Source organism: Condylura cristata, unplaced genomic scaffold (genome assembly GCF_000260355.1).
Source record: "Condylura cristata isolate star-nosed mole 26May11 unplaced genomic scaffold, ConCri1.0 scaffold00030, whole genome shotgun sequence".
NCBI classification, from domain to species: Eukaryota; Metazoa; Chordata; class Mammalia; order Eulipotyphla; family Talpidae; genus Condylura; species Condylura cristata.
Genome location: NW_004567131.1, coordinates 25,086,142 through 25,113,457, shown reverse-complemented (window position 1 = coordinate 25,113,457; position 27,316 = coordinate 25,086,142). Strand labels below are relative to the sequence as shown.

Below are 27,316 nucleotides of genomic sequence, written 5' to 3'. Positions count from 1 at the left end.
GTCAGTTATTCATGTTATTATAAATGGCAAGATTTCATTGTTTTATGACTGAGTAATCCATTCTATCTATATATATATTTCATTCATTCATTCATTCAATGATGGACATTTAGTTTGTATGGTGTAAGAAAGTGACCCAATTCCACACTTTTGCATATGGCTTTTCAATTTTCTTAACACCAGTTATTGAAGAAATCATTCTTTTCCCATTTATAGTCTTGGCTACTTGGAGTTGTAAATTCATTTACCACCTATTTGTAGCCTTATTTCTGAACTCTCTGTTCCACTGATATGTGAGTCTTTTTCTATACCAATATCATACTGTTTTGATTTCTATAGCTTTGTAATATAACTTGAAATTGGGAATCAGAAGTGAATTCTAAAAGCAATTCCTCATGTGTTCTGTTAATCCTCTTTGAAGGTGACCGAATTATAAAAGTCAATGGAGAAAGTGTTATTGGAAAAACCTATTCCCAAGTAATTGCTTTAATTCAGAACAGGTAAGATTCATGAAATGTGATTAATTTGGGCCAAAGATGGATTTTTATCATTCAATGGAGCAAGTAGGTTTAATACAGTTTTGTATTACTATAAGGAATTGGGGTGATGTGGAGAGATGTATAAGTGCTTAAAGTGGATAATGCTTTTTAAAGTTCTTAGGTATGAAATATGTGGCAAATTTAAAAATCTCTTACTAAGTTATATTTAAATAGCATTGACTAATATTCCTGGCTTAAATCTGTATATTTGGCTTAACTGAGAAAGCAAGAAATTCTCTTTTAATTCGTCTTCCTACTTCCTGATAGAATAATATGATAGAATTTTGAGTTCTAAAGGTAAATATTTATAGACTGACCATCTATGGAACTTCAAGATAACTGAGGCCTATTCTCTCTGAAATATACCTAGAAAATATTTTTCAATTATAAAGAAATTGAAAACCGCAGAGAGTAAATTTCTGTCAAGAATAGGCCATTACTCTGAGATCTGATTTTCATGTTATCACTATTAAAAGAGATTCTTTCCAAATTTAAATACAGTAACTTTGGATTACTCATTGCTTTATATTCACCATACCCACCTGTCTAAATTGAAGCAAAGTTCTTTATTTTCTGAAGTTCCAAAGGATCCGCTAGCCATGTCTAAAGCAGTTCATTCACTAAATTATTCATCCTAATGTCCTAATACATTGTCATTTTTGCAGTTAAATGATGTGATTATGGTTTAGTGGTGTGCTCTCACCATTTTAATATTTAATGAGATTCTTAGAGAAAGTAAATCTTAAGTCTTGCCTTTAACATTGGATTCAAGATATACATGACTGTGATACCTGTTTGATTTTAAAATACCTGTTTGATTTGAAAATACCTGTTTGATTTTAAAGACTTGGGGGTCAAGCCTTTGAGAGATCCACCAAGATTTTCTTTTTCTTGAAATAATTTGGCTCTTTCATAAACATATCAATATGTTTTGTCAGCCTATAGTTTAAAGATTTTTAGTGTATTTATTAATATCTCTTTAAAAATATCATTTCTTCAAGAAATCACACTTATTGTTGTTTTCCTCAAAATCCACATTAAATTTTTTGTTACTGGTGCAATTCTTTTTTTCATAGTAATCACACTTTGGATTTACAGCCATAGTTTTTGAGCCAGCCAGTAAACCAATTTGAAAAACAGAGAAATGCTGTTTTTCATTCTCTTATTTTATTTAAAAAAGAAATTGTGTTCCTTTTGTCTGCAGTTGATAGCAAATGGATAATGCAGCACAAAGTTACTGAAATTCTACAGTGTATTGTGGTAAAAATGTACCCCAGCAGAAAAATTTATATCTTAATATCAGTATGTACTTTTTACCAACTCTAAATAATGAAATACAGGTTCTACAGATTTTACTAGTTAGATTAATTTAGCTACTGGTTCTTATTGGCTTACAATTCTCTCAGTCTTTATGAACCTAAAAACAAGGGTTCACATCTATCTACCTAAAAGAAACACCAGTATATACCAATAGGTTTTGTTGTTGTTTGATCATTTCTTGATCTCTGTCTATACAGGGAAATTACCTAACAATCTGAAATTGTTAGGTCATTGATGGAAACATTTGATGTGGAAAGCATTGCTAATCTTGCTTTGTCTAAATGTACTTCCAGGTCTCAATAATCAGTATAATTTATCCTTTGAACTTTTTTAAACCTAGAAAAACTCTATCATTTTTAACAGGAAATTTGCAGTACTAAAAGGCTGAGTTATTCCTATAAAAATTTTAAAGTTAAGTCTTAAAGAAGAAATGTAATAGTTGGATGCTGTATTGCTTTTTTAAAAATGAAGGAGTCCTTTTGATAGACTTGATAGTGAACTCTGATCTTCTTAACTTTGCAGCCAAAAGGGAATATTTCAAAATTAGGATGTTTAATATTGTTTAAAATGTTAAGTTTGTTGTGGGTTCTTTGGTTAGTCTTATGTTAATATATTTCAAACTTGATAAAAATAGTGGTAAAATTTCAAATTTTTTTCTATACTTGAAGTAAAATAATAAATAGTTATATACTAAGAAGTTTTGTTCCAGGATGTTTAATTAATGTTCTTTATGTTTCTAAATGAGAACTCATAAAGACTTGACTGAGATTATCTCAAACATATGGCAGGGTGTTCTCTTTTGCATAATTGCTTTATATGTATAAAAGTAACTTCATTTTAATGACTTGAACTTGAAAAGTAAAAAGTTTTTAAAACCAAATTTAAACTCATTAACAATTAAAAAAAATACCTGAATTACATAGCAGGAGTATAAAGGACCGGGGAGAAAATAATAATAATAATGAACAACTATATAGCAGAGACATTTTATGGGGGTGGAGTGAAGAATGGGATCAAAAACGATGGAGGTAGGGAAGTGCACTGGACTGTGGTAATGGCACATGGGTGATTTGGTGATGGGAAGCCCATGGGGATTACAACTGAGATGGAAAAGGCACAAAATGATGTAAAAATAAGCTATTATAAAAAAAACTGAGTTAACTATTTTTCTTTTATATTTTCCTTAAACATTTTTACCTCTCCTAAAATAGTATATGTATATTCGATTTTAGTGATACAACATTGGAACTTAGTGTTATGCCAAAAGATGAAGACATTCTCCAAGTGGTAAGTTTTATTTAAATATAAATCGTTTTATCGTCATGAATGTTGTGAAATAAAAATTCTTTAAAATGGAGGTGGACTGAATAAATAATGATCCTGAAGGGAAACAGGAACCCTCGGGCTCATTTAGCAGTCTGAAATTCTGCTTCCATCCTCTCATTAAAAAAAATAATCACATTGTCATATATTTTGTAGTTAAGCAACAAGAGATTTTTTCATTGATTACCCATGATTTTTACTATTGTCATTTGGAATGGAATTCCTAGAGTTTCATTGTTTATTAATCTAAGTAGTCCTTTGACCAAATGCCAAACCTCAAGGTACAAATACATATCTCTAGGAATTAGAATCTTTTATACACACACACACACAGACAGACAGACACACACACACGGACAGACATTTTATGATGACATTTCCCAGTTTTCCAATAAATATAACTATTTGTAAATTAACTTAGCAAGCAATTTGGTTAACAGTTATCAGTTCACTCATTAGAAGTAATGTTCACAATCGAAGGAAAGTTATGTTAAGGTCTTTGAGAGGAAAGGAAATAATATCGTTGAAAGCTTTACATTTAGTCTAAAATTTTTTTACTCAGCTTTAGGAAGACAATAAATCATTGGAATACTTAACTCTATTCATGTTAAGTATTGTTTAAGGCAAACAGGATAAAATAGATAAATTTCATTCTAGAAAATAATACTTTTCTTAACTTGATTTTGCAGCTTAGTAGAATAAAGCAGCATGAGCAAAACCATTTATAATTAGATCTAAAAAATGGCAATGGCTGATGAAGTTTGTGTGTTTTCAATTCCTTTTGGTGAATAGTGGGTTGTTTACCCCTGTCTTAAGAAAAATAGGAAACTTATGGAATCTTTGTGGTGGGAATAGAAATAGGAATGTTATTCATTAGTAAGGCATTAATTGAACTTCACTCATTAAAAGTCTTTAATAATCTGTAAACTTTTTTATACAAAGTATTTCTAAAGCTGACTGACTTGATTTATTCATTGTCAAGTAAAATATAATTAGCTAAAGTCCATGGAGATTAACTTATGTTCTTCAAATTGGTTGATTTTATTTAGGAGTAGCTTTTTGTTGTTAACAAATTACCTTTCTTCAGGACGCAGTTCTGTGGAGAGGAAGGTAGAGCTGTCCCCTGTGGGTTTCCCAGGCAGGTGGAGCTCATTGAGGAGTTTCTATCCTGGTAATTCAGTGTAGTGAGGGAGCAGCAGACCTAACCCGTGGAGGCAATGAATGTCATGATGAGCAGTAAATAGGGGATTCTGTCGAGTCCGTTCTACAGACAGGATGATTAGATCATATGTGCATGCAGTGAACACTTCCAAACTAAACTCGTCTCTCCAGTGGATTCTTTCCAAGGTGAAGACACTGGAACAGTGTAAGTTGTAGTACTGGAAGGAGTAAAGTTCTAATGATGTGATCATTAGATCCTTAGATTAATTGGTTTTAACTGTGTTTTAGTTGAGGTAAATACATTTAAAATAAAGGTAAAATTCAAAGTGTACAAATACAGGCAAAATTGGGTTCGGTAGGTTAATTGAGCACTCAGATCTACCAGGTTCATTGTAAAGGTTTCTGGTATATTGTAACAGTTCATTTTTAAAATGTGTTAAGTTATATTTTTATAAGAAATTAACAGCTATAAACTTATTAGTAAAGGAGAATCTTTAAATCTAAGCTTCTTTCATATTTGAATGTACCATATAGTTTAATTTCAAAAAAAAAATTTACATGATTATTGCATACCATATGATGTTTCCTAGTGGACATTTGGATGTGGTAACTGCCTTTTTGTATAGATGTTTTTAGCTGGAGTATCTACAAGTGTCATTTTTTAAAGCTATTTTAAAACCCCAAACCTGGCATTTTAAAAACCATTTACAAGAAATACTTCTAAAAATTTGAAGTTAAAATGTTCAATAAAGGACTTTAAAAATATTTGTTTTATTCTCTCATGCAAAAATATTTTTTAAAATATGTATTTTCTCCCTGTGAAGTAGAATATTCATTATAAAGAAAACTGAATGTGAGGAACAGCCTTCCCCAGCAGAAATTCTAATGATGTTACATACTTTCTGGGGGTAAAAAATGCTTCCATTGTTGAATATGTTTGCAATATCCTCAGATTTTACAACATATTAATGTAGTAGAGGTTCTGAAAAGTCAAGGAGTCTACCAGCGAGGCTTTCCTTACCACAGGACACTCCCCTTCTACTTCTTTTAAAGTGACATTTAATAAAACCACACAGACATGCTGTGGGATGTAATGTAACTGAGTTCACTCATTCTGACACAGTTTCCTGTATTGGTGTGAATGTAATCAGCATTAAAAAGATGGGCTTGTTGTGTTAGTGTACATACTTAAAACATATATTTTAATTGACTGTATTTGTGTCTTAAAGATTAATTTCTCACTGCATTCTAGCTTAGGTACTATAAAATTCATTGTGAGTTAAAATAAATTACTCTGGGAGTAATATTTTTGTGCCTGTTCAGTATTTTCACAGACTAACAAAACAGCACAAAAGGTACAGTGTTAAAAGATCTTAGTTTGGGGATGAAATGTATTTGATAAAAACAGTTGCTCTTTTTTCCCCAAATCATAGGTAACAGCAGCAGCAGTCAGCTGACAGCTTGTGGTTATGCTCTGATTTACAGGGGAAGGAGGAGGTTGTACTATTTTAAATGCATAATAGAGCATTTGTTTCGTCATCTGGAAGCAGAGATGGAAGAAGCTCAGGGGAAATGAGAGACATCAATGTTGCTCTTGTAGAAAGGGAAGCTTTCTAGCACGTTATCAGACAGCAGTGCATGTTGAAGAAAATAGCGGTTAGGAATGCATATCACCAAAAGTATTTTGCTTTCAAGAATGGTAGACAAATCAGATAAGAACATGAGAAAAACCTGGGAAAAAGATGGTCAGAAGGATACTGAAGTTATTCTTTATGCTTCACTTCCCTTTATCTCTCTTGGTACCTTCCAGAGAAATCAGTATAGATGTATTTTTAGCTTGCTGTTTCCAGCATCAATATGACAACATGATTCTGTCTTTATGTCAGTAAGCAGCTTCTACTATGTTTTCCTATTTTCTGCTAGCTACAATTTACAAAGGATGTCACAGCTCTGGTAAGAAATGCACAGAAGCCATTTCCTTGCTTTTTAAGTAACGTTTTATAAATTTGTAATAAGTCAATCTATTAAAATTTTAAGTTTGCTTAGAGCAATCCTTTGATAGAGTTAATCTTACTAATTTGCAGAATGTATTTGTGATATGTGGTTTATTTTTTATTTTTATGTTTGGTTTTCTTTTGTATCCTGTATATAACTGGTATTAAAACAATATTTATCTGCACTTGTATTTTTGATTCTCTCACCTTCTTTCTTTCCCTAATACTTTGCTGTTGTGTTATGTTTGTGGCTGCACTTGAGCTTTGCTAGCTGTCTAATGCAAAGATAGGATATGATGATAGTCTTGAATTGTTTTTGTTTTGATCAGGGGAGGATATGTAATATGATACCACACCTCACTGTCTGATGTGAAACTCAGTCCTGAGTTGCATTGATTGGCTGTGTTTTGTAGAATAGCTATTCAAATTCAGTTATTTTTAAGGTTTTAAAAAGATTGTTAGTAACTCTCAACTGTGAAATTAGCTATTTGAGGTGCATACCTGCCTATTTATAATAATGTCTCCTTATGATCAGTAAAAGAGACCAAATAAATTTGTACACTATACTTTGTATTAGCTCAGGATAAAAATATAAATTACATAAAAATAGTGAAATACCTTTTTTCATATGTTTAAATCTCTTAATATTATATACTTCTTAAACATACATATACATCTCTTAGTTTAAATATTAGGATATTTAGCATGGCTATTTAAAGATATAATTTATCAAAATAGATTATTTTTAGGTATTCAGTAATCATTAATTGGTAAGACAATTCAATAAATTATATTTATGATAACAGTAGTGCTTAAAATGTATTTCAATAAAATTTTTATTATCTTCACCTGTAGTCTGGCAAAAGATCAGAATTTTCTTTTGCTGAGATTTAGTAGGCAGCCATTTAACATGTCGACTGCTGAAAAATCACAAGTCCTATAAGTAACATGACTATATCTAATTGGTTGAAGGAAAATTCCATGTTTCAGATCTTTTGAGAAATTAGGAGATATTTGTTACAAATTCTACAATTTATTTGATTTCTAAAAGAAAACCCTTTTCCAATTTGAGGAGTAACTTTGTGTGTGTTTGCATGCATGCTGTAGTGAATGTCATTCAAGACCAAGGTAGGGCACCATAAAAGAATGCACTGTAAGAACAGAAATTACTGTCCTTTTACTGCATTTCAGGTGACACTGTAATGACACTTTTCTTTCATTTCCATGTAGGCATATTCTCAGGATGCCTACCTGAAAGGCAATGAAGCCTACAGTGGCAATGCCCGCAACATACCTGAACCACCACCAGTCTGCTATCCTTGGCTGCCACCTGCCCCTTCAGCCGTGGCACAGCCAGTTGAAATATCTCCTCCAGACTCATCTTCGAACAAACAGCAAACCAGTACGCCAGTGCTGACACAACCTGCCAGGGCTTACAGAATGGAAATACAAGTGCCTCCATCACCAACAGACGTTGCAAAGTCAAACACAGCAGTGTGTGTTTGCAATGAAAGTGTAAGGACTGTCATTGTGCCTTCTGAGAAGGTTGTAGATTTGTTAACTAATAGAAGCAACCATACAGTTCCTTCACATAGAACTGAAGAAGTGAGGTATGGCGTAAATGAACAGACCTCTTTGAAAACCGTGTCAAGAACCACATCACCATCATCATCAATTCCCACTGCCCACCTAATTCAGCAGACATCAGGGCCCAGGTCATCAGAACCTTCTGGAATTTTACTGAAATCTGGCAATTACAGTGGACATTCAGAAGGAATCTCAAGCAGTAGACCTCAAGCTGTGGATTCTCCTGTATCCGCTAATCATTATTCTCCAAATTCCCATCAGCACATAGACTGGAGAAATTACAAAACTTACAAAGAGTATATTGACAATAGACGATTACACATGGGTTGTCGGACAATTCAAGAAAGACTAGATAGCCTAAGAGCAGCAGCTCAAAGCACAACAGATTACAACCAGGTGGTACCAAACCGCACCACTTTGCAGGTACGACGCCGAAGCACCTCCCATGACCGAGGGCCCCCCTCTGTGCAGATCCGGCAGCGCAGCGTGTCCCAGGAGCGCCTGGAGGATTCCGTATTGATGAAGTACTGTCCCCGAAGTGCGTCGCAAGGAGCACTGACCTCTCCAGCTGTTAGTTTTAGCAATCATAGAACTCGTTCATGGGATTATATCGAGGGGCAGGGTGAAACTTTAGAAAATGTCAGTTCTGAAAATCAAGTACCCGATTCAAATGGAGAGCGAAAACAGACTTATAAGTGGAGTGGTTTTACTGAACAGGATGATAGACGAGGCATTTATGAAAGATCTAGGCAACAAGAAATTCATAAATCTTTTCGAGGTCCAAATTTCACCGTGGCTCCAAGTGTTAATTCTGATAACAGGCGAGTGACCTGCAGAGGATTGGGTTCTGCGTCTCAGTTCAAAAAAACTCCACCAGATCTAAAACCACTGCAGTCAAACAGAAATTTTCAAACTACTTGTGGAATGTCACAGTCTCGAGGTAGTTCACAAGACAGGTCACCTCTTATAAAAGTCCGAAGTAATTCTCTGAAAGCGCCTTCTACACAAGTCGCAAAACCACCATTTAGCCAGAACTCACTTGTTTCTGTCAAAGACCAAAGACCAGTAAATCACTTGCATCAAAACAGTCTACTGAATCAACAGATATGTTTAAAACCTGAAAATGTCCCCAGTCACCAAGTGGAGACTGGGAAAAACCCCTCTCAATCTGGAATTTCTGTTAAACCTGTCCCTCTGGTGAGTGAAAATTCTGGCACTTCAGATTTAGAATTGTCTCAGAGGACTCAAGATTTAAATGTACAAGAGGCTGAAATTCAGCAATCAAATACTTTAGATAATAAAGAAGCTGTCATCCTAAGAGAAAAACCTCCATCTGGCCGCCAAACACCGCAGCCACTCAGGCATCAGTCTTACATCCTGGCTGTGAATGACCAGGAGACAGGGTCAGACACTACCTGCTGGCTGCCCAATGACGCACGCCGCGAGGTGCACATGAAAAGAATGGAGGAGAGGAAGGCCTCAGGTACCAGTCCACCTGGCGACTCCTTGGCTTCTATTCCATTTATCGGTGAGCTCATTTATAGCCATTGGCTACTATGTTCAACAAATCTCATCATATGGGTATTGTTTCACCATGATTTTAAAAACATTTGCTCTGAATTTTCTACACTGTGCTACATCCAGAGGTATTTTGCCCTCAAAAATTAATTTCCTTTTTAAATTTTTTCCTTTCTTTAAAAACAAATTGTATGTACTCAACACTTGTTTTTTAATGTTTACTTTGATTAAACAAATTCCCATCATCTGGGGCCAAGGGGCTTAACAAGCTAAACTGTACCTAGTAGGTGATTCATCTGAATTAGGAGCCAAGTGGAATAGTTCTGGTCATTAGTAATCTTTCACTTAAAACAGTGCTCAACATCTTTTCATTGTCAAGTTACTTTATAAATCCTGGAGTAGATTTGGAAAAAAATACTTAAATTTTTACTGAAAATGTACATAGAAGACAAGCTTGTACCCCTTCTAGAATACTATTCTGTTACTTACTGAGACTTTCATGTCCGCTCACACCTCCAGTACATTCTCCACAAAGCAGCCAGTAGGCATTTTAAAATGTAAATTGGTGATACTCTTTTCATCAGAACCCTCTGTGTACTGCCCATGTTACTCGGAATAGAATCTGAAATCCTGTCTCACGGTTTCCACCACCTCCCCATCACACCACTGGCCCCCTGCCTGCCTCTGTTTACCCACCCCCCCCTGCACCAGCCTTCCTGCCTCTGAGCCCAGCCCAGCCCCACAACCCGTCCTGAAACATGCTCCACCGATATTCACAAAACTTGCTCCTTTACTACCTTTGGATCGCTGCTAAAAAGTAGTTGTGCCCCACCCCCTTACACACACAATACCTGACATTCTGTATTGCTGTTAAGGGGATTAATGTAGATAACTTGTTTCCACTTGATTATTTTTGTGTCTTTATAAAATGCTTCTCTGCAGAGCTAAGGCATAAGCTACACAGGAACCAGGATTTAAGATCTTTTCCAAGTGTTTGCTTCTGTGTGCTTAATTCCTAGAATACCACCTGGAATTTAAAAAACACTCTGTAAATATGTGTTGAAATAATATGTGATTGATGATTTTGAGTTAATGGTTAGAAATTATAACAAATAAAAAAAGTTCCATATAATTTCTGGCTTTTATAATTATGATACAGTCAAGTTTAACTATTGTGGGAAACCTCAATCTAAATTGTACTCATATTCATCTCTCTGCCCTTAAGGCCAAATTCAGAGAATAGGACTTTACTGTAGGTGACTAATGATTGTTTTATACCTTTTTTTTATTTATTTAAAAAGCCTTACTACCTGTTTATATTTCATAACATCTTGTGGTATCATATTTTCTTTGTAATTAATAACGTTATAATCAGATTATAATGGAGTAATAAAACAGCTCGTTGTGTCAGTATATATTTTGAAGTTTTCATGATCAAGAAATAAAAAGTGAATTTTAGTGCTTATCTAGTTTTTAGTATCAAAACTACTTTCTTATGCTTCTATTTTTATTGCTTAAGAATCTTTAGCTCTTTGACTCATAAAAGAAATCCTATTCTACTATCTTAAGTTTGTGTATATTTATTAGCATTAAAAGAACTTTCAGCATTTCACTAAGTTCTGGAATTAATTTTGAAATCCTTCTATTACTCAACTTTAAAGTTTTATCTAACACAGATTTCTCTTTCCAGCCTATTTATTTAAAAATATATAATTTTTAGTGAGGTAGACATAAACATTGAAATGAATGAGGGGCTTTTGGCAATGCTTCTCAAAGTATTCTCTAAGAACAGCATGTCTATTTGATTAAGGACAATAAAAAGAACAAATAATTTGACTAAATCTTAAGTATAAGTAGTTGCACAAATGTTTGTTTTTAATCTTAGGACTGTCAGAATCACTAATGTGCTACTTAATATTGTAAATTTTCTAAACAGGATATAATACAATTTTATTTAGAGTATTTCAGTTTGGTATACCCTAATTTGTTGTATATATGTTGCCTACAAGCTATTAACTTATTTTATAAAACATTTAAAGTGAGAAAATTTCCCTAGAGGATAAAAAATTTATTGGTATAACTGATAAAAATAAGATAGCACATTTGTATGTGTTTAAATAGTATATATCTAGCTTTTCTTTTTCTCTCTTTAACACACTGGCAAATATGTTTATTCTAAAGAAGGCACAGTTCTGAAGTGTGTAAGCAGTGTTCCTGCTCGCCCCACCCACATGTCCTCGCTCACAGTTACCCCCCAGAGTATGTGCTCACACACATACTCATATACAATATTAGCAAATATTCTTGGAATTCAGCTTGTTTCATAAGTTTTCTTTAAAAGGTAATTACATGGACATTGAATACATTACCTCCAGAAGTTCCATGTCATACAAAAACTGCCTTTGACATTTTGCTTAATGCTTCATCCATGCACATTTGTTGAATTCACGCCATAGTTTATTTTAAATAAATGAATATAAAAATATGTTGAGCTTCATCCCTGCACATTTGTTGAATTCACGCCATAGTTTATTTTAAATAAATGAATATAAAAATATGTTGAGCTTCATCCCTGCACATTTGTTGAATTCACGCCATAGTTTATTTTAAATAAATGAATATAAAAATATGTTGAATTGCTTTGCAAGGAAGAAAACTGATTCTCTTGAAAGAAGCATTATCCCCCAGCATCTTGTTAGACAAATGTTGGCAAAGGTGATCACCACACCTCCCCAAGGTGTGGTTGCTCTATTTTGAGAAAGTATTTTATCAGAGCACCGTCCGTTTTTTAAAATTCATCATCTGTTTTTCTGTATTCTCTACATGAATTTATATAGTAGATCTCATCTAAACCACTTCAGTGAATGTTGTCACTACAGAAATAGACAGACTGGTAATACTATGTAAGCCATTTCTAAAACCGTCCAGTGTGCCCACAGCTTGTCAGTGTTTCATGACTCCATAACAGGAATGAAACAGCTTACTTTATGCATATGTATCATTTGGAAAAATTTTGCTAATTGGTATGATTTAAATGTTAAGATCAGTTTTGAAGGATGCTTTAACTTTCACTAAAATTAAATTTTATCCTTATTGAATTAATTTCAAAGCCTCGGTTATCTCCTTGCTTTTGAAAAAAGATTTCATTCTCATTGGTACATTAAGTTATCATACACTAAGTAAAATTGATTCGTAGAGATTTAAAATGTGTTCTATTGCTAAAGTGTAAGGAGCTTTTAAAGAAAATTGTAAAACTAAGATAAGCTTAAGGCAGAGTGTACTGATTTTAAAATGGAAATGGTTTAATTTTGTAACATTGGTCATCTTGATTAAAATGCTAATCATTACAATGATAGACCATTCTTAGGAGTTGGTCAAAATTAAAATTATTTGACCTTTTAAACCAAGGAATCAAAACCATGTTTCATCATTACAGTACATTCTTGAAAGAATTTCTCTAAGGCTTGGGGTAATTAATTTTAAGGATTATAGTCTGGCATCCTATTAAATTGCATTCTCTTCTTCTAAAAAACTAGAATTTAAACCACTGATATTTTGCAGAACTAAGAATTTTAAACAGAGCTATTCACCAATTTGGAAAAGGAGTACATTTTATGCTTAAGGAGCAGGAGTGTGGTATTAGACTATTTGAGTTCAAATTCCAATCCTGTGACTTGGTAATAACTTCACACCAGTTAATTGATCTGTCTGTCTTGGGTTTTATTCTATAAAGTAATATTTGCTATAATTTCAAAGAATTAAATCAGGTAGTTTAAGTATTTAGAATGGTGCTGGTACCTCGTAAGCGCTACTAATACATTAGTGCTTACTGTGCAGCCACATGTACATACATCTCTACCTTTGAAGGGTTTGAGAAGCCTAAAATTTATAATACCTAAAATAATTATACTTTTACCAGGGTACTGGAGCATATCAAGGGGCAAATATATAGAATCCTTCTCTGAGGGAGGACTGTGGCTACCAAACAAGATGGATCTACTTCCGGTTGGCACGGAAGTGCCAAATAACGAGCAGTGGCTGTCTTAGATCATCGGGGCTGCTAAAAGAAAAAACAGTAGACTGGGTGACTTAAACAGCAAGTATTTCGGTAGTTCTGGAGACTGGGAATTCTAAAATTAAGGTGCCAGCAGATTTAAGTGGTCAAGTCTAGTGAGGGTCCACAGCCTTTGTATACTCGTAGGATGGGAACAGCATAGCGATTCTCCGGGGTTCCCTTTCTAAGGGCACCAGTCCATTCCCAAGGGCAGATCCTGATAACTTATTCACCTCCAAAAGCCGCATCTGCAAATCCCATCACTTTAGAGATTAGGTCTCTACATACAGATTTTTTAAAGAAGGACACAGACATTCTCACTTGGCATCATCAACGACCTGCTAATGTAATTTATTCTGGCAGCCATATACTGTACTTCTTTTTGTACAGAAATTGAAGATTCCTATGACCTGAGGTTAGGGGTTTGGAGTCAGGTAAAAGCTTTAGGGGTTGACCGTTTGAAAGTTAAGCCTCAACCAAATCACCTTGCTTAAACTTCCTGAAATGATAATGTGTGATCCATTTAAAATTTGAAAAGTACTTCTTTTAGGCTTGGATATGATTGCTGATTGTTTGTTTGTTTTGCTGCATAGTTTAAGGTTCTAATTGCCTGTAAACTCTGGTATCTTGTTGTTAGCTAAGGAAGGTATTTACTGATTCGTTAGTTTGGTTAGTTGAAGAAGCAACTCGTAATTTCTTACACCATATTCACAAAATAATTTGGAATTACTAGAATAACAACTGTCTGAGTAGATTTTAACAGACTATATTATTCCTTGGTACTTGAGTGCTTAAATGTTAAAATCTTTATCTGATTGTTTCAGTAATGAATATTGATTACCTGTTCTGTTATTGTTATTATCAGTGATAATTAGATCACTTACCATTTTTTTTATTTTCTTATAGATGAACCAACTAGTCCTAGCATTGACCATGATATCGCCCATATCCCTGCTTCTGCTGTCATCTCTGCCTCCACCTCTCAGGCACCCTCCATAGCAACGATTCCTCCTAGCCTCACAACTTCAGCTCCTTTAATCCGACGTCAGCTTTCCCATGACCAGGGTGCGTTTCAGTGAGTGGTTATATGAACCATCTCAAGCATATTTACAGGTTTCCATTAGAATAGCTTGATAACCAATGATCTTCTTACCATTGAAAACTTGGGAAGTTACCATAGATGTCTTAAGTGTTGAATTTTAATTACAGAATCTGTTGGACCACCCAGCCTGGATGCCCAGCCTAGCTCAAAGACAGAAAGATCAAAATCATATGATGAGGGCCTGGATGATTACAAAGAAGATGCAAAATTGTAAGCTCAGGCACATTTTAAGTATTTGTGGGTGATCAGCATGACTCTAACATATAAATACTGCATTTGATGATGTCTTATAATTTCTAACTTTATGATATCAAAAATGCAAAAAAATTATAGTTGATAATATATTCATATTTTTAAAAAATATTTAAAAATCAGTAACACATAGCTATTACTATATAATTATGTTGTTCTGTATAAACTGCATATATTTATAAATGCTTGTGTTATGCTAATTGTTTTTATAAACAAATAATGCTATACATACTGACCTTGGAGATCATTCAGAACATATGTTCCTGGCTTATTTTTCCTGATTGTTTAATTATCCATGGAATAGTAGTATGATACATTCGACTAGTAGTCTGTATTCTGTGAGTATACATTTAGATTAATTGATAATATTTCAGCAACTACATTTGTGTGTAGTTCATTTAGAATGTATGTGAGCAAGTATAGTTGGAAAATGGATTGTTGCATCAAGGAGTTTATGTAATTTTTTATTTTAATATCCATTGTCATTTGCGCTCCATAAATAATTACCAAATCACATTCCTACCAATAGTGCATAAAAATGTATGCTGTTTATCTCACCAAAATAACTGTTACTTAACTTGATTTTCCTGTAAATGTAATGGTGTTTATTATAGTTTTAATTTGAAAATTTTGTATTAATTGGACGGCACTCATCTATACTTAGAGATATTATTTTTTTCTTGTAAACTGCTTTTTTATTTTTCCCACTGAGAGTGCTTTACATAAAGGAGGCAGGTTCTTTCTAAGAAAAGTATTTCAAGGTTTTTTTAGCTATTCAGTATTTTTCATTTGCTTTTCTTTAATTTTTTAGCTACCTATATTCTAATCAATGAGATAAACAGCCAACTTTATATTTTTAGTGTCTCAGTTATCCCAAAAGCATCTAATCAATTTTATATTTTTCCACTGATATATCATCTTTATTTTATACCAAATTATATGTATTTTATTTTTGGACTACTCTATTCAGCTCTATTTGTGTACACCACATTCTGTTAATTACTATGTTTTTATATGATAAAGCTATTCTCTCTAGTTACTTGGTTTTCTATAATTCTACTGGCTAGTTTTGTTTTTGTTTTTGTTTTTTTTCATTCTTTAAAATCCACTTTCTTATTCTTCATTTCTTGTGGATATCTTCAGTGGCCCAATTTTTAGGGAATACTGACATCTTTATATCAAACCATCTATCAAAGAACAACTTGTCTTTTTTATTGCAATGTTTTTGTATTCAGTAAAATTTTTACCTTCCATTAAATCAGTTCTTCCAGGATCAGCTACTCGAGGGAGGTTTGTATGCAGCGTGGCCAGGCACTGGTCCAGGCTAGCAGTATTGGATTTGTGAACTTGTTTAGCTTTTTTTTTTTTTTTTCCACAAAAGTTATCAGCAAACTGCCATATTTCAGAGTTTATTTCACGCAGCACCAACTACACAGTGCTTTTGGCAATAGGGCAGCACTGTTTCTTCCTCTGTCATTCTCACCTCCCCCGACACTCCATGGTGAAAAATGAGGCTCTGTCCTGGGGTCCACAGCCCATCTCCTATGTTCCAAACAAGGGAAGTTTGGTTTTGACCTTAGAGAACAGTGCCCTGTAGTTTTGTTTGAGGTACTCAGCCACCAGTGTCTCTTCCTATGTTGTCCATTTTATACTCACTGCACTTAATCACTCTTTGATATTGAACCCTGGTGTTGTTGAAGGTTGAGTTAGTATCTTGTTTCTGGCCACTTTGTTTGGGGTATTTCTGAAAAGAGAGGAGCGCGCCACCCTCAGTCACTCTTTACTCAATTCCTCAAATGAATTTGGAACCAAAAACAACCCAGAATTATCAATTTCGTCCCTTAAAGTTAATTATTTTGAGTACTTAATGTGAACCTTGCGATCCTAGGCCTTGCTGTGCCAAAGTTGTTTGGTGGTTTCTCTTTATGGAAGCCACTGAGAATGTGGTTGGAGGGGAAGAGCAGACGGCCTTGGCCAGCCTGACTGCTGCACTGCTGCTTTTACAGTCGAATGCCAGTGGACTGGTGACTGTGCATGGACCACTCTGTGCCTGGCTGCGAGAGCCACTGCTTAACCACCAACACTGATAGGGCGGAAGCCTGAGCGGGCCATTACAACTGGTTAGCCGATGTTATTAAAGCCGGTTTAACCTGGGTTGTTTTTTCTTTGATCTATAAAAAAGGATAAGAGATCTGCATGCTAATACAGAAAGATGAATATATCAACTAGGAAAGTTTCTATCATTGAATCAAAAAGCTAAGTGCTTAGAAAACTGACTGACCATGAATATTTACACATGGTAATCTTATACATCTTTAAGGTATTTTGTACACTATTGAAAATAATTATGTTTATGTACTTCTTTTCCAATAGGCCATTTAAGCACGTAACTAGCCTGAAGGGGATTAAGGTTAGTGTTTAATATTTTTAAATATAAAACAAATGATAAGTATTTCTATTTATTTTATCTTGTCATGTAAGAGTTATTCCTTTTATCTTTTAGATATTTTATATTTAAATATCATACACTTTTCTTTAAGTGCCTTTGGAAAGTATATTTCTAATTTCTAATTATATTCATCGAATATATTATAATTAATATTGTGTTGATTTTTTTTCTCACTTTATTAGCTTACTGCCAAAAATCAAACTATCCAGCACTTCTGTATTGTTTCTTTCTAATCTTTAAAATTATTTCATTGTTTCTCTCTGCCCTTCCCTGAATAATCTGCTTTTCATCCACTTCCCTTAATTTTAGCTTAAATGTCTTTTTACATGGAACATTGTATTAAGAACCAACCATACATTCTTCTTTGGATTCCATCACCTCTTACTTTCTCAAGTCTCTCCCTCTTCTGCAAAATCACTTTTTCTAACAGCTCATACATTATTGCATATAAGAAAGTTCTATTATACCCTGTAATTTAAAAAGCTTCCTGAATCCACATCCTTCTCTATTTACTACTCCTGTTTTTTCCTTCCACTATGCTTGAAAACTCCTTGAAAAAAATTGTTCATACCTTCTACTTGCTCACATCACATCTTGTTGAACCCACACACGTCAAAGCACTGTCACTGCATTGGCCTGAGTTTTAGCGCTAGCCAGGGAGCTACATTTTGGACAGCAGACCTCTCCTACCTCACCCGCTGCTCCCCTCAGCAGTATATTTTAGTAAATCCACCTGTTCTGCTGCTCATTCTGTTTCTGGTGAATCCTCTTACCCACCCTACCCCGCACACCTCTGGCGTGTTCTTCTCTGCAAAAATAATATTTTTTTTAAAGGCTGTCTTCATGCCCACGTTATCAGTAGCATCCAAGTTCCAAAACAAATGATTCAAAACTTTTAACTTATTTGAACTTTCATAAGTAACCCATATAATTTCCCATTCCCTTCCCGAAACGCTTTTCTTCTGCTGCTCCTTTCCACTTCTGCCTCTTTCTAACAAGTTGACACTGTTAGCCTTGACCACGTTCCCAAACTGTAGCCACATTGCTGAGGCCACGTGGCATCTTTATGAGACGCCTACTAGGCAGTTCGGGTGTGCCGCCGCCTGATTTCCCCCAGCTATGTTCATCCCTCAGCTTTTCCTCTCTAAGTCCATTTATATCTACCCAGTTTTTCTGCAAAAATAATCAAGGAATAACCTTTGTTTATTTCTTGTTTATCTCATCCCCAATATCAAATTCTCCGTACTCTACCCTCCAGAAGCACCAGAGTTCACAGTCCTCCCTGCCACTGCCCTTATCTGGCTTCCCAGACCAGTGCCTCACTTCCCAGTTGTCCCTTTAGCGTGCCACCTCCTACACCCAGCAGGGTCACCCGCGCGTGTGCCAGGAGCGTGCCACTCTCCTGACTTCTCACTCACCGGCATCCTTGACATTTCCTACATCGGCCTAATAGAATCTGAACGATCAGCTGGTAGCCATCTCTCTAACTCATGTTGAATGAAAGGACAATTAGAATAATGATGAACGTAGCTTCATTACTTATACGTGCTCCCAGAATTTTTCTTCCCCCACCTTTCCTGGTTGACTCTTCAAAAATTTCCTCCAGACTTTGACTTCAATATTCTTAAATTCTTAAGCATTGCCTCAGTAGCACGTAATTTGTCAGGGCTCTTCGGTGACTCACTCTTGCATCTGTTTTCATTCTCCAAATGGCACTAATCATAATCTCATCATTGTTTTTATCTTTTTATTTTCCATTGCATTAAAATGTGAACTTTTGAAAGCAGGAAACTTGTACTTATTTCTGCTGCTTTTCAGTGGTTACAAATTTCCTCTGATGACTTTTTTAAAATGATGGTAGTTCAGTTTTTTTTTTTTTAGCAAGACCAGAAATGTTTCTATTATATTGCCAAAGTTAAGAATTTTCGAAATTAGCCTTTTTTTCTCCTGGTGCTAAGAAGACTTTTTTCAGCAAAGCAGTTTGATCATGCCAATATTTATCAGAGAAAGCTGACATTTTACTGTATTTTTTGGTCTTTTCTGTAGATAATGGATAGCCAAAAATCATCAGAAGATTCTGGATCCAGAAAAGATTCTTCTTCAGAAATTTTCAGTGATGCTGCCAAGGAAGGCTGGCTCCATTTCCGGCCACTTGTCACTGATAAGGGCAAGGTAGTAAATCTGAGTACATAAAATGGCAAAAATGTGCAGAATAGAGAATGAAAATCATCATTTTTAAATTTATCTTTTTTATTGAGGGAAAGATTATTTTTAAAGGTACTCTAAACATATACTTCTACTTTATGCTTTTTAAAAGATTTATCATTATTTATTTATGCATATAAGAACTGGGGTACCGGCCACAGGTGTGGGGGTTGAGAGGATTCACCAGAGACAGAGTAGGGAGCAGAACAGGCAGATGTACTGAAATACACTACTGAGAGGGGCAGCAGGTGAGACAAGAGAGGTCTGCAGCGCCGTGTGGGTCACTTCTTGCCTGGGTTTGAACTCATGCTACGATAGTAAAAGCTTGACAGTATTGCAACTTTAACCCCTGTGCCACAAGGGAGGCCCACGTTTTATGCTGTATTTAATCCCATGTGTCAACTGGAATATTTTTCTTATACTTAGACATGTAAAAGAGAAATCAAAGTATGTAAGAAGGAACTCTGTTTTCCTACTAGTATTAGCTGTTGATTATTATAGAGTAGCCCTTTAGAAAAGGCAATTCTCCATTTTCATCATTCAGAAAATGTATTTAATTTTCCCCAGTTTATTCTTTTAAATTGTCTTCCTGACCTTGTGTCACTTTATTTTATATATGTTAAGGAATATAAATCAGTTACTTGGTTACTTTCCTGACTAAATTAAAATTGACTCCACTGTCCTTGGTTTTGAAGTAATATATTGTCAATATGTGCATCATTAAATAGATTATAATATAGTACAAATGTGACTGTAAAGATTAATTATATTTGGGGAGCTTATTTAAAAGAAAATTGTAATGCTGCCCAAAAATTTAAAATTTTAAAGAATATTGACCTTAGATGTAATTTCACTTGACCATATAAATTTTACCAATTTTGGTAGCTTTAAAAAATAGATTTCTCATACATATATATTGACTTTTTTATTTTCTTACATCACTGTTCATTTTTGTACAATACTGGATTTCTCTGGTGTAGTCCCCATCATTCCCGCACTACAGCAGCACCTGTGCGCCATCACCGTAGTCCCCTGTGCTCTCCCTGCCCTGTTTGACGCCTCCCCTTGCTTCCTCCCCCAACTCACCCCTAGCTTTTGCTTTTGTTAGCTTAATTCATCACTTTTGCTTACATTTTGGGATCTTCTTAGGCAATGTTTGTCATTTGCATGATCTAACACTGAGGCATTCCTTTTACTCAGAAGTTTTCTGACTGATTTTTCTTCTTTTATTCCCTTTGCATTTTATGTATCTTCGTCACAATACTTATTTTTATCAGTTACTTGGTTACTTTCCTGACTAAATTAAAATTGACTCCACTGTCCTTGGTTTTGAAGTAATACATTGGCCTGACATGGTTTATGCCCCCAAATTTCTGTCCTCTCCTAACATATACTTGCGTTGAGTCAGATCAGACACCTGCTGCATTTGGTGGCATTTACGTGTGTTGACAGAGTTGCTCCCTACACCTTTGCTGTCACAGAGATGTAGCTAGTTATTAAATATTCCTGACTGATTTGTGTTTTCTAGAGAGTTGGTGGAAGCATTCGGCCATGGAAACAGATGTATGTTGTTCTCCGAGGTCATTCACTCTATTTGTACAAAGATAAAAGAGAACAAATGACTCCATCGGAAGAAGAGCAACCCATCAGTGTTAATGCTTGCTTAATAGACATCTCTTACAGTGAGACCAAGAGGAAAAATGTGTTTCGACTCACTACATCAGACTGTGAGTGCTTATTTCAGGCAGAAGACAGAGATGATATGTTAGCATGGATCAAGACCATCCAGGAGAGCAGTAATTTAAACGAAGAGGTGAGTGTCCAGGTGATGCTGATGCTCACATTAGAAAATGCTTCCACAATTTTCTAAAGACAAAGAATCTGACCACTTAAAAATATGTAATATGCTAATTTCACTTAAAAATAATGAGGAGGAAAACTCAAGTGTACTTTGTGTTTTGTTAAGAAAACAAAAAATACTTTTTATTTCATGCTGTGTTTTAAGAACTTTATATACACTGCAGTTTTTCTTGCTATCAGAAAGTAAAGTATTTGTTTGGTATGATATGGTAGGTTATTTGTTAATGTGGGAGTTTTCCCATTTAAGTTAATGGTAATAGCATTCCTAACCCAATGAATAACCCACCAAAGCATACCAAATAGGAATATTCTACCTGCAGATAGCAGAAGTTCTACTCTAATAGCAACCTTGCAAAGTTCTAATTGTTCATATTATAGATGAGGTTTGGGGAGAGTGAATAACTTGTAAGTTGTAAAACCTTGACTCAAACCCAATCCAACTGTTTCCAGAGATTGACTACTTTAATACTATATTGTACATCTTGTTTGGTTTTGCTCTAAAACAAACAGGATTTACCCTACCAAAGGTGGGAGCATTGGAATCCATAGGACTCACCTCGTTGGCTTCAGTTTGTGGTTTTGACATGAAACCTATCATTCATAGGTGCTGAATAACATACAATCAATTGGAAACAAGGTTAGAAAATTATCGTTACTAAACTGGAAAGATAGGTTACTCATATATTCTAAATATTCTTCCAGAAGAGACAGATTGGGAAACCTGTTTCTGGTCCTGGCCATTACCTTTGTAACTGTGTAACTGCACATCTATTTCCATATCTCATGAACAGGATTGTTGTAGGACTTCAGTTATAGTGAAAATGCTTATCAAAACATTCTGTGTAAATGCAAGGAAATACTGATGTTAAGATTTTGTAATTATATAGGCAAGAAAAGCTAGTTTTTAAGAAAACTAGAGTTAGCAAAAGTCATTATAAGCCAGTTTTTCTTTTTAAAAGAAATAGTTTAAGAACTAAAGAATTTCTGGCTCATACCATTAAGATAATTTTATAGCAGTGGTAAGTGGTAAGTTTTGAAATGTATAGAGCTATATAAAATTAGTATGCATTTTCAGCAATTTGCATATTAGGTTTATCTTTTTGGTCAAGAATACCTTTTTTCATTTCATGGCAGTTTTCCTTATACAGTGTTCTCACTTTTTGTGAAAGAAAAAGTGCATCATTTCAGTAATTGCAGGAACACCGTTAACTATGGTTATGCCCTTGACGACGATCTCTAATTTAGTTATTTCCATTATATCCCATTCAAATCATGAAAACTTTACCATGGAGAAAATGCCGGTGCTTTATTTTTCTCTCATAGTTTATGCTCTGTCTTGGTTGTGATTAAAAATTAACACCAGAGCCTAATCAGTACAACCTTTGTTCAACAACCACTGCTTAAACAGAGAGCATCAGAACTGAATTTTTACAAAGTAAACAGGAGAGTAAGAACTTGAGTGTAAATTAGCTGGAACACTTCAAAGGAACCTGTTTAGTAAACATCTGATATGTGTCAGGTACTCAACAAGCAGGAGGGTGACTTTAAGATAATTCAGTGACTTCATCCGTGAAACATAGGATTGTTTTAAGGTTGAATGAGAGAATTATGAAGAGTGCAGTGCAGTGCCTGGCAGATAATAAACCTTTACTTAATGTCAACCATATCATTAGATCAGCAGCTTGATCTAATCTTAAAACATAGGTGTTTGGTCCCAGTTTTATAGATTGAACTCTGATAACTTACTGAGCACGTATCATACGGCACTCTTTTAAGAACTTTACATGAATTATCTTAACAGCCACACGAATGTGTTCCTTATCATCACCATTTGACAAAGAAGCTGTGGCAGAGAACAGTTAAGTAACTTCCATGGGTTACTTAGCTAAGTGTCAACAGCAGGATTTTAAACCAAGGAATCCTATTCTAGATCTTAGCCATGTACTCGTAACTGGTAGATGGAGAGAATGTATTGGAATTCAGCAGTGTTTCACTCTCTAAGCTCTACACCCTTTGTCCATTGTATTGTCTTTCATTATAATCAAAATGAGACAAGTAAGAAAACAAGTTTTGAGCTTTTCTCTTTTGGTAACCTACCATTTCTGATATTAATTGACCTGTAGTCTCAGTGCTCATATAATTGTTAATGATTTCTGGCAGTATTTTTTCATCTTGTATCCAACTTGTATTTTTAAATGTTAATATTTCTTTTTGGTAATAGTGAGAGATGAAGCTGCCTCTGTGCTTCCCAGTCATTGTTAATGTGAGCAAATAATTAAGTTAGGACACTTTCTTTTTGCTGGTACTGTTCTAGGTATTGCGGGGTGTAGAAAATAAGAAAATCTCCAGTGGGGTTGGCACCAAGCCACTTGTTGTATCATGATGCAATCTTGTGAGGTTGAATAAGGTTTTAAAGCAGCTTCACTGAGAACAAAATATGATGTTCTATCAAATGAGCAAAGTAATAGAGAGCTTCAGACAATGTAGGGATCTCTTTATATTTAGAAATGACTTTTTAATGTCATCACCCATTTATTCTGTAGGACACTGGAGTGACCAACAGAGATCTCATTAGTCGAAGAATAAAAGAATATAACAGCCTGATGAGGTGAGACTCGCACCCTGCCTACAGGTTAACTTGGATGTAAAGAAGGTAACTGCTACAGAATGTTCTTTTCTTTCAGCAGCAAAGCAGAACAGTTGCCAAAAACGCCTCGCCAGAGTCTCAGCATCCGGCAGACTTTGCTTGGTGCTAAATCAGAGCCAAAGACTCAAAGCCCACACTCGCCCAAGGAAGAGTCAGAGAGAAGACTGCTCAGCAAAGGTACTAATGTTAGAGACTGCCCAGTAAAGGAGGTAATGTTAGAGACTGCCCAGTAACGGAGGTGATGTTAGAGACTGCCCAGAAAAGGTAGTAGTGTCAGCTTTCAAAGTGCCTCATGTTTCCTGTGCCGTTGTTCCTGGCCAAGGCCCGCTGCCAGCCATTGGCTAGGTCTGGGCTAATGGGGTCTTTCCCTTTAAGTGAAGTCCAAGACACCAACTCTTGCAATAGAGACAAAATGAAGAAAAATAATAGCACAAGCATTTACCTAATACAAGCATTTACCTAATAGATAAGATGAATGTTATCACCTTGACAAATTCACATGTTATTATTTGTTTTCTTTTGCTATAAATTCACTGGAGATGTTACAATGGTTGTATTTTCTTGACCGTTTTAAGGAAAATCATGGTACAGATATGTATAAAGTGGAAGAAAGAGTTGACACCTGTTAAATGACATGAAAGGTTTGAAGGGGTGCTATATTAGAGAAGTCCCTGATACTATTTCTGATAAGTATAGGTGTATGATGAATATAAAACAAATGTTGATATTTTTAATGAATATATGTGTATTGTAGATAATATAAAGTTTATATAACTATATGTACTGTTTTGATTTTGAAGTCATAATTTAAATACACTTGTTTCTATTTTGCTTATGTTCATTTTACTTTATACTAATCAAAAGATGACACCAGCCCTCCAAAAGACAAAGGCACATGGAGAAAAGGTATCCCAAGTATTATGAGAAAAACGTTTGAGAAAAAACCTACCACCACAGGAACCTTCGGTGTCAGACTGGATGACTGCCCACCAGCTCATACTAACCGGGTAAGCAACACCAGCCAGCCAATTTCCTGGTCATGAATTCACTTTTGAAATCACTAAGGGCCTGCGTTCACAGCTGTTCAGATAACAGGGGCTGCCTGTCCATCTACTCAGTGCTTTTCTCTTCTAGCACCCCTTAGTTTCTTTAAGCATTTCTAATTTTTTAGGGTGTGTTGAGTAATTTTATTCATCTTGCTTTTTTTCTAATGTACTGACTCTGAAGTAAATTATTTAGCCAATAGGAATGTATCTAAAATATACCTGAAATAGTTCTAAGAATTCATTTGCAAATCACATGTTTCTGCTTTTAGCTTCTTAAAAGGAGGATGAGAACAAGGACCAGATTAAGAAGTATAATAAATGTAAATGTGCATATGTGTGTGTTTGTGTGCACACCCTGTGAAGAGTCATATCATTAACTGGTTGACGTTAACTCTTCCCTCCTCTTTGACTTCATGTTTCCTCATTCAACTGGACCATCTTTCCTGTTTCGACAATTTATCCCCTTGTAGGCCCTTCCCTCTGTCTTGGCCTATATGTTCTCTTCCTCCTATCTTAAACACCTCTTGCTGGTTTCATCTCTTCCTAGTCCTGCAATGTCTGTAGTTTTTATTCTTTCTAAATCAAATAACAGCAACTCACAGATTTCCTTTTGGATGAGAAGGGCTTTTAGCTATGATATACATCTACTAACTAAAGAAAAACATTTATGCTGTATTGAGTAAAATGTTTATTTCTTGTTTTGCAGTATATTCCATTAATAGTTGACATATGTTGCAAATTAGTTGAAGAAAGAGGTCTTGAATATACAGGTATTTACAGAGTTCCTGGAAATAATGCAGCCATCTCTAGTATGCAGGAAGAACTCAACAAGGGAATGGCAGATATTGATATACAAGATGATGTAAGTTTATATCTATTTGAAAATCTGACATGTTTGTTCCTTCGCCGTACTGACTACACAAATACTGTTTCTGTTTTGCACTTAGAAATGGCGAGATTTAAATGTGATAAGCAGTTTGCTAAAATCCTTCTTCCGGAAACTCCCTGAACCTCTCTTTACAAATGGTGAGTTGATTCCTGCTAAAGATACTAGATGAAACAGCTTAAAGTTACATTGTTGGAAAACCATCAATATTAAATTCCACCAAGAGAAAATACTTTTGTTTAAGGAATCAGATTATTTCATTCTTACTTATATATAAAGCATAATTATGTAGGGGGACTACACCTGAGAGTAATACAATTGTACAAAATGAACAAACAATTGTACAAAACAATTGTACAAAATGAACCATGATGTAAAATATATACAAATATTTTAAAAAGCATAATTAGGTGCTATTTATTGTCATTTGGAATTTTTTTCCTCCTAAACACTGAGTCAGCAAAATTGGTTAATATATATTTGCTGTTCATGTCCATTTGTCATCAAAAAATAAATTGTTTTTACTTTCAGTCAAAACACTTCAGCCATAATACAGTTTGTAGAGAAATATTTTTCAGTCAAGCCAAATATGTTGTGTGGATCAGGAAGGAAAAAGGAATGAATGAACTGCAAATATAGAGTGGAATCTTCAGATAACTGAAATTTGGGGAAATTTTCTATTTGATGATAAGGCTTAGAAAATCATTAAAAGCTAGCACTTTTAAGGCAAATCCTTTTGGGGGGTGGAGAGGGCAGTCTTCCCTACATTTTTTGTATGTGTAGCCTGAAATTAAACTTTAAAGGAAAACTTAATTACAGCTCACTTGAGTGATGTAAGACAAATTTTGTTTTGTTGTTCTTATTGTCAGATAAATACGCCGACTTTATCGAAGCTAATCGTAAAGAAGATCCCTTGGATCGTCTAAGAACATTAAAAAGACTAGTAGGTATTATTTTATATTTTTGGAGCTGCAGTTAGAATTCAACATATAAATTCACCATGAAAATAATGTGTTTCAGATTCACGATTTGCCAGAACATCACTATGAAACACTAAAATTTCTTTCGGCTCATCTGAAGACAGTGGCAGAAAATTCAGAAAAAAATAAGGTGCGTAAGAATGTATTAAAGAGATATATTTACATATATCATATATAATAATTAACACAATGAATCTTAAGCAAAGAGACATAGTATTTCATAGCCTAGATTCATTTCACCACATTTTATGGACCATCTTCCCAAAAATGCATAAATTTTTTTATAAGTTTATTTTTACATCATTTTGTACATTTCTTTTTCCCATCTCAATTGTGATCCCCGTGGGTTTCCCATCACCAAGTCACCCATGTGCCATCACCATAGTCCCGTGC

General features: G+C 34.8%; 1 protein-coding gene across 3 annotated transcripts in view; it reads left to right on the top strand.

The window, feature by feature from the left end:
• ARHGAP21 (Rho GTPase activating protein 21) overlaps positions 1-27,316 on the top strand; it is a 94,245-nt gene that overhangs the window by 53,561 nt on the left and 13,368 nt on the right. For 2 of the 3 annotated variants that reach the window (XR_001145938.1, XM_012731331.1), the window contains exons 5-20: positions 422-500; positions 3,092-3,146; positions 6,267-6,296; positions 7,568-9,452; positions 14,403-14,561; positions 14,706-14,808; positions 17,224-17,260; positions 19,346-19,471; positions 21,033-21,317; positions 23,908-23,972; positions 24,052-24,188; positions 24,876-25,018; positions 25,764-25,919; positions 26,005-26,083; positions 26,813-26,886; positions 26,964-27,053. Coding sequence is in view for 2 of the 3 variants with exons in the window: in XM_012731331.1 (XP_012586785.1) it covers positions 422-500; positions 3,092-3,146; positions 6,267-6,296; positions 7,568-9,452; positions 14,403-14,561; positions 14,706-14,808; positions 17,224-17,260; positions 19,346-19,471; positions 21,033-21,317; positions 23,908-23,972; positions 24,052-24,188; positions 24,876-25,018; positions 25,764-25,919; positions 26,005-26,083; positions 26,813-26,886; positions 26,964-27,053 (3,503 nt within the window). In the remaining variant the exon portion in view is untranslated. Of the gene's footprint in view, positions 1-421; positions 501-3,091; positions 3,147-6,266; positions 6,297-7,567; positions 9,453-14,402; positions 14,562-14,705; positions 14,809-17,223; positions 17,261-19,345; positions 19,472-21,032; positions 21,318-23,907; positions 23,973-24,048; positions 24,189-24,875; positions 25,019-25,763; positions 25,920-26,004; positions 26,084-26,812; positions 26,887-26,963; positions 27,054-27,316 lie in introns of all 3 variants that reach the window. The other variant, XM_012731332.1, reaches the window with a different exon arrangement.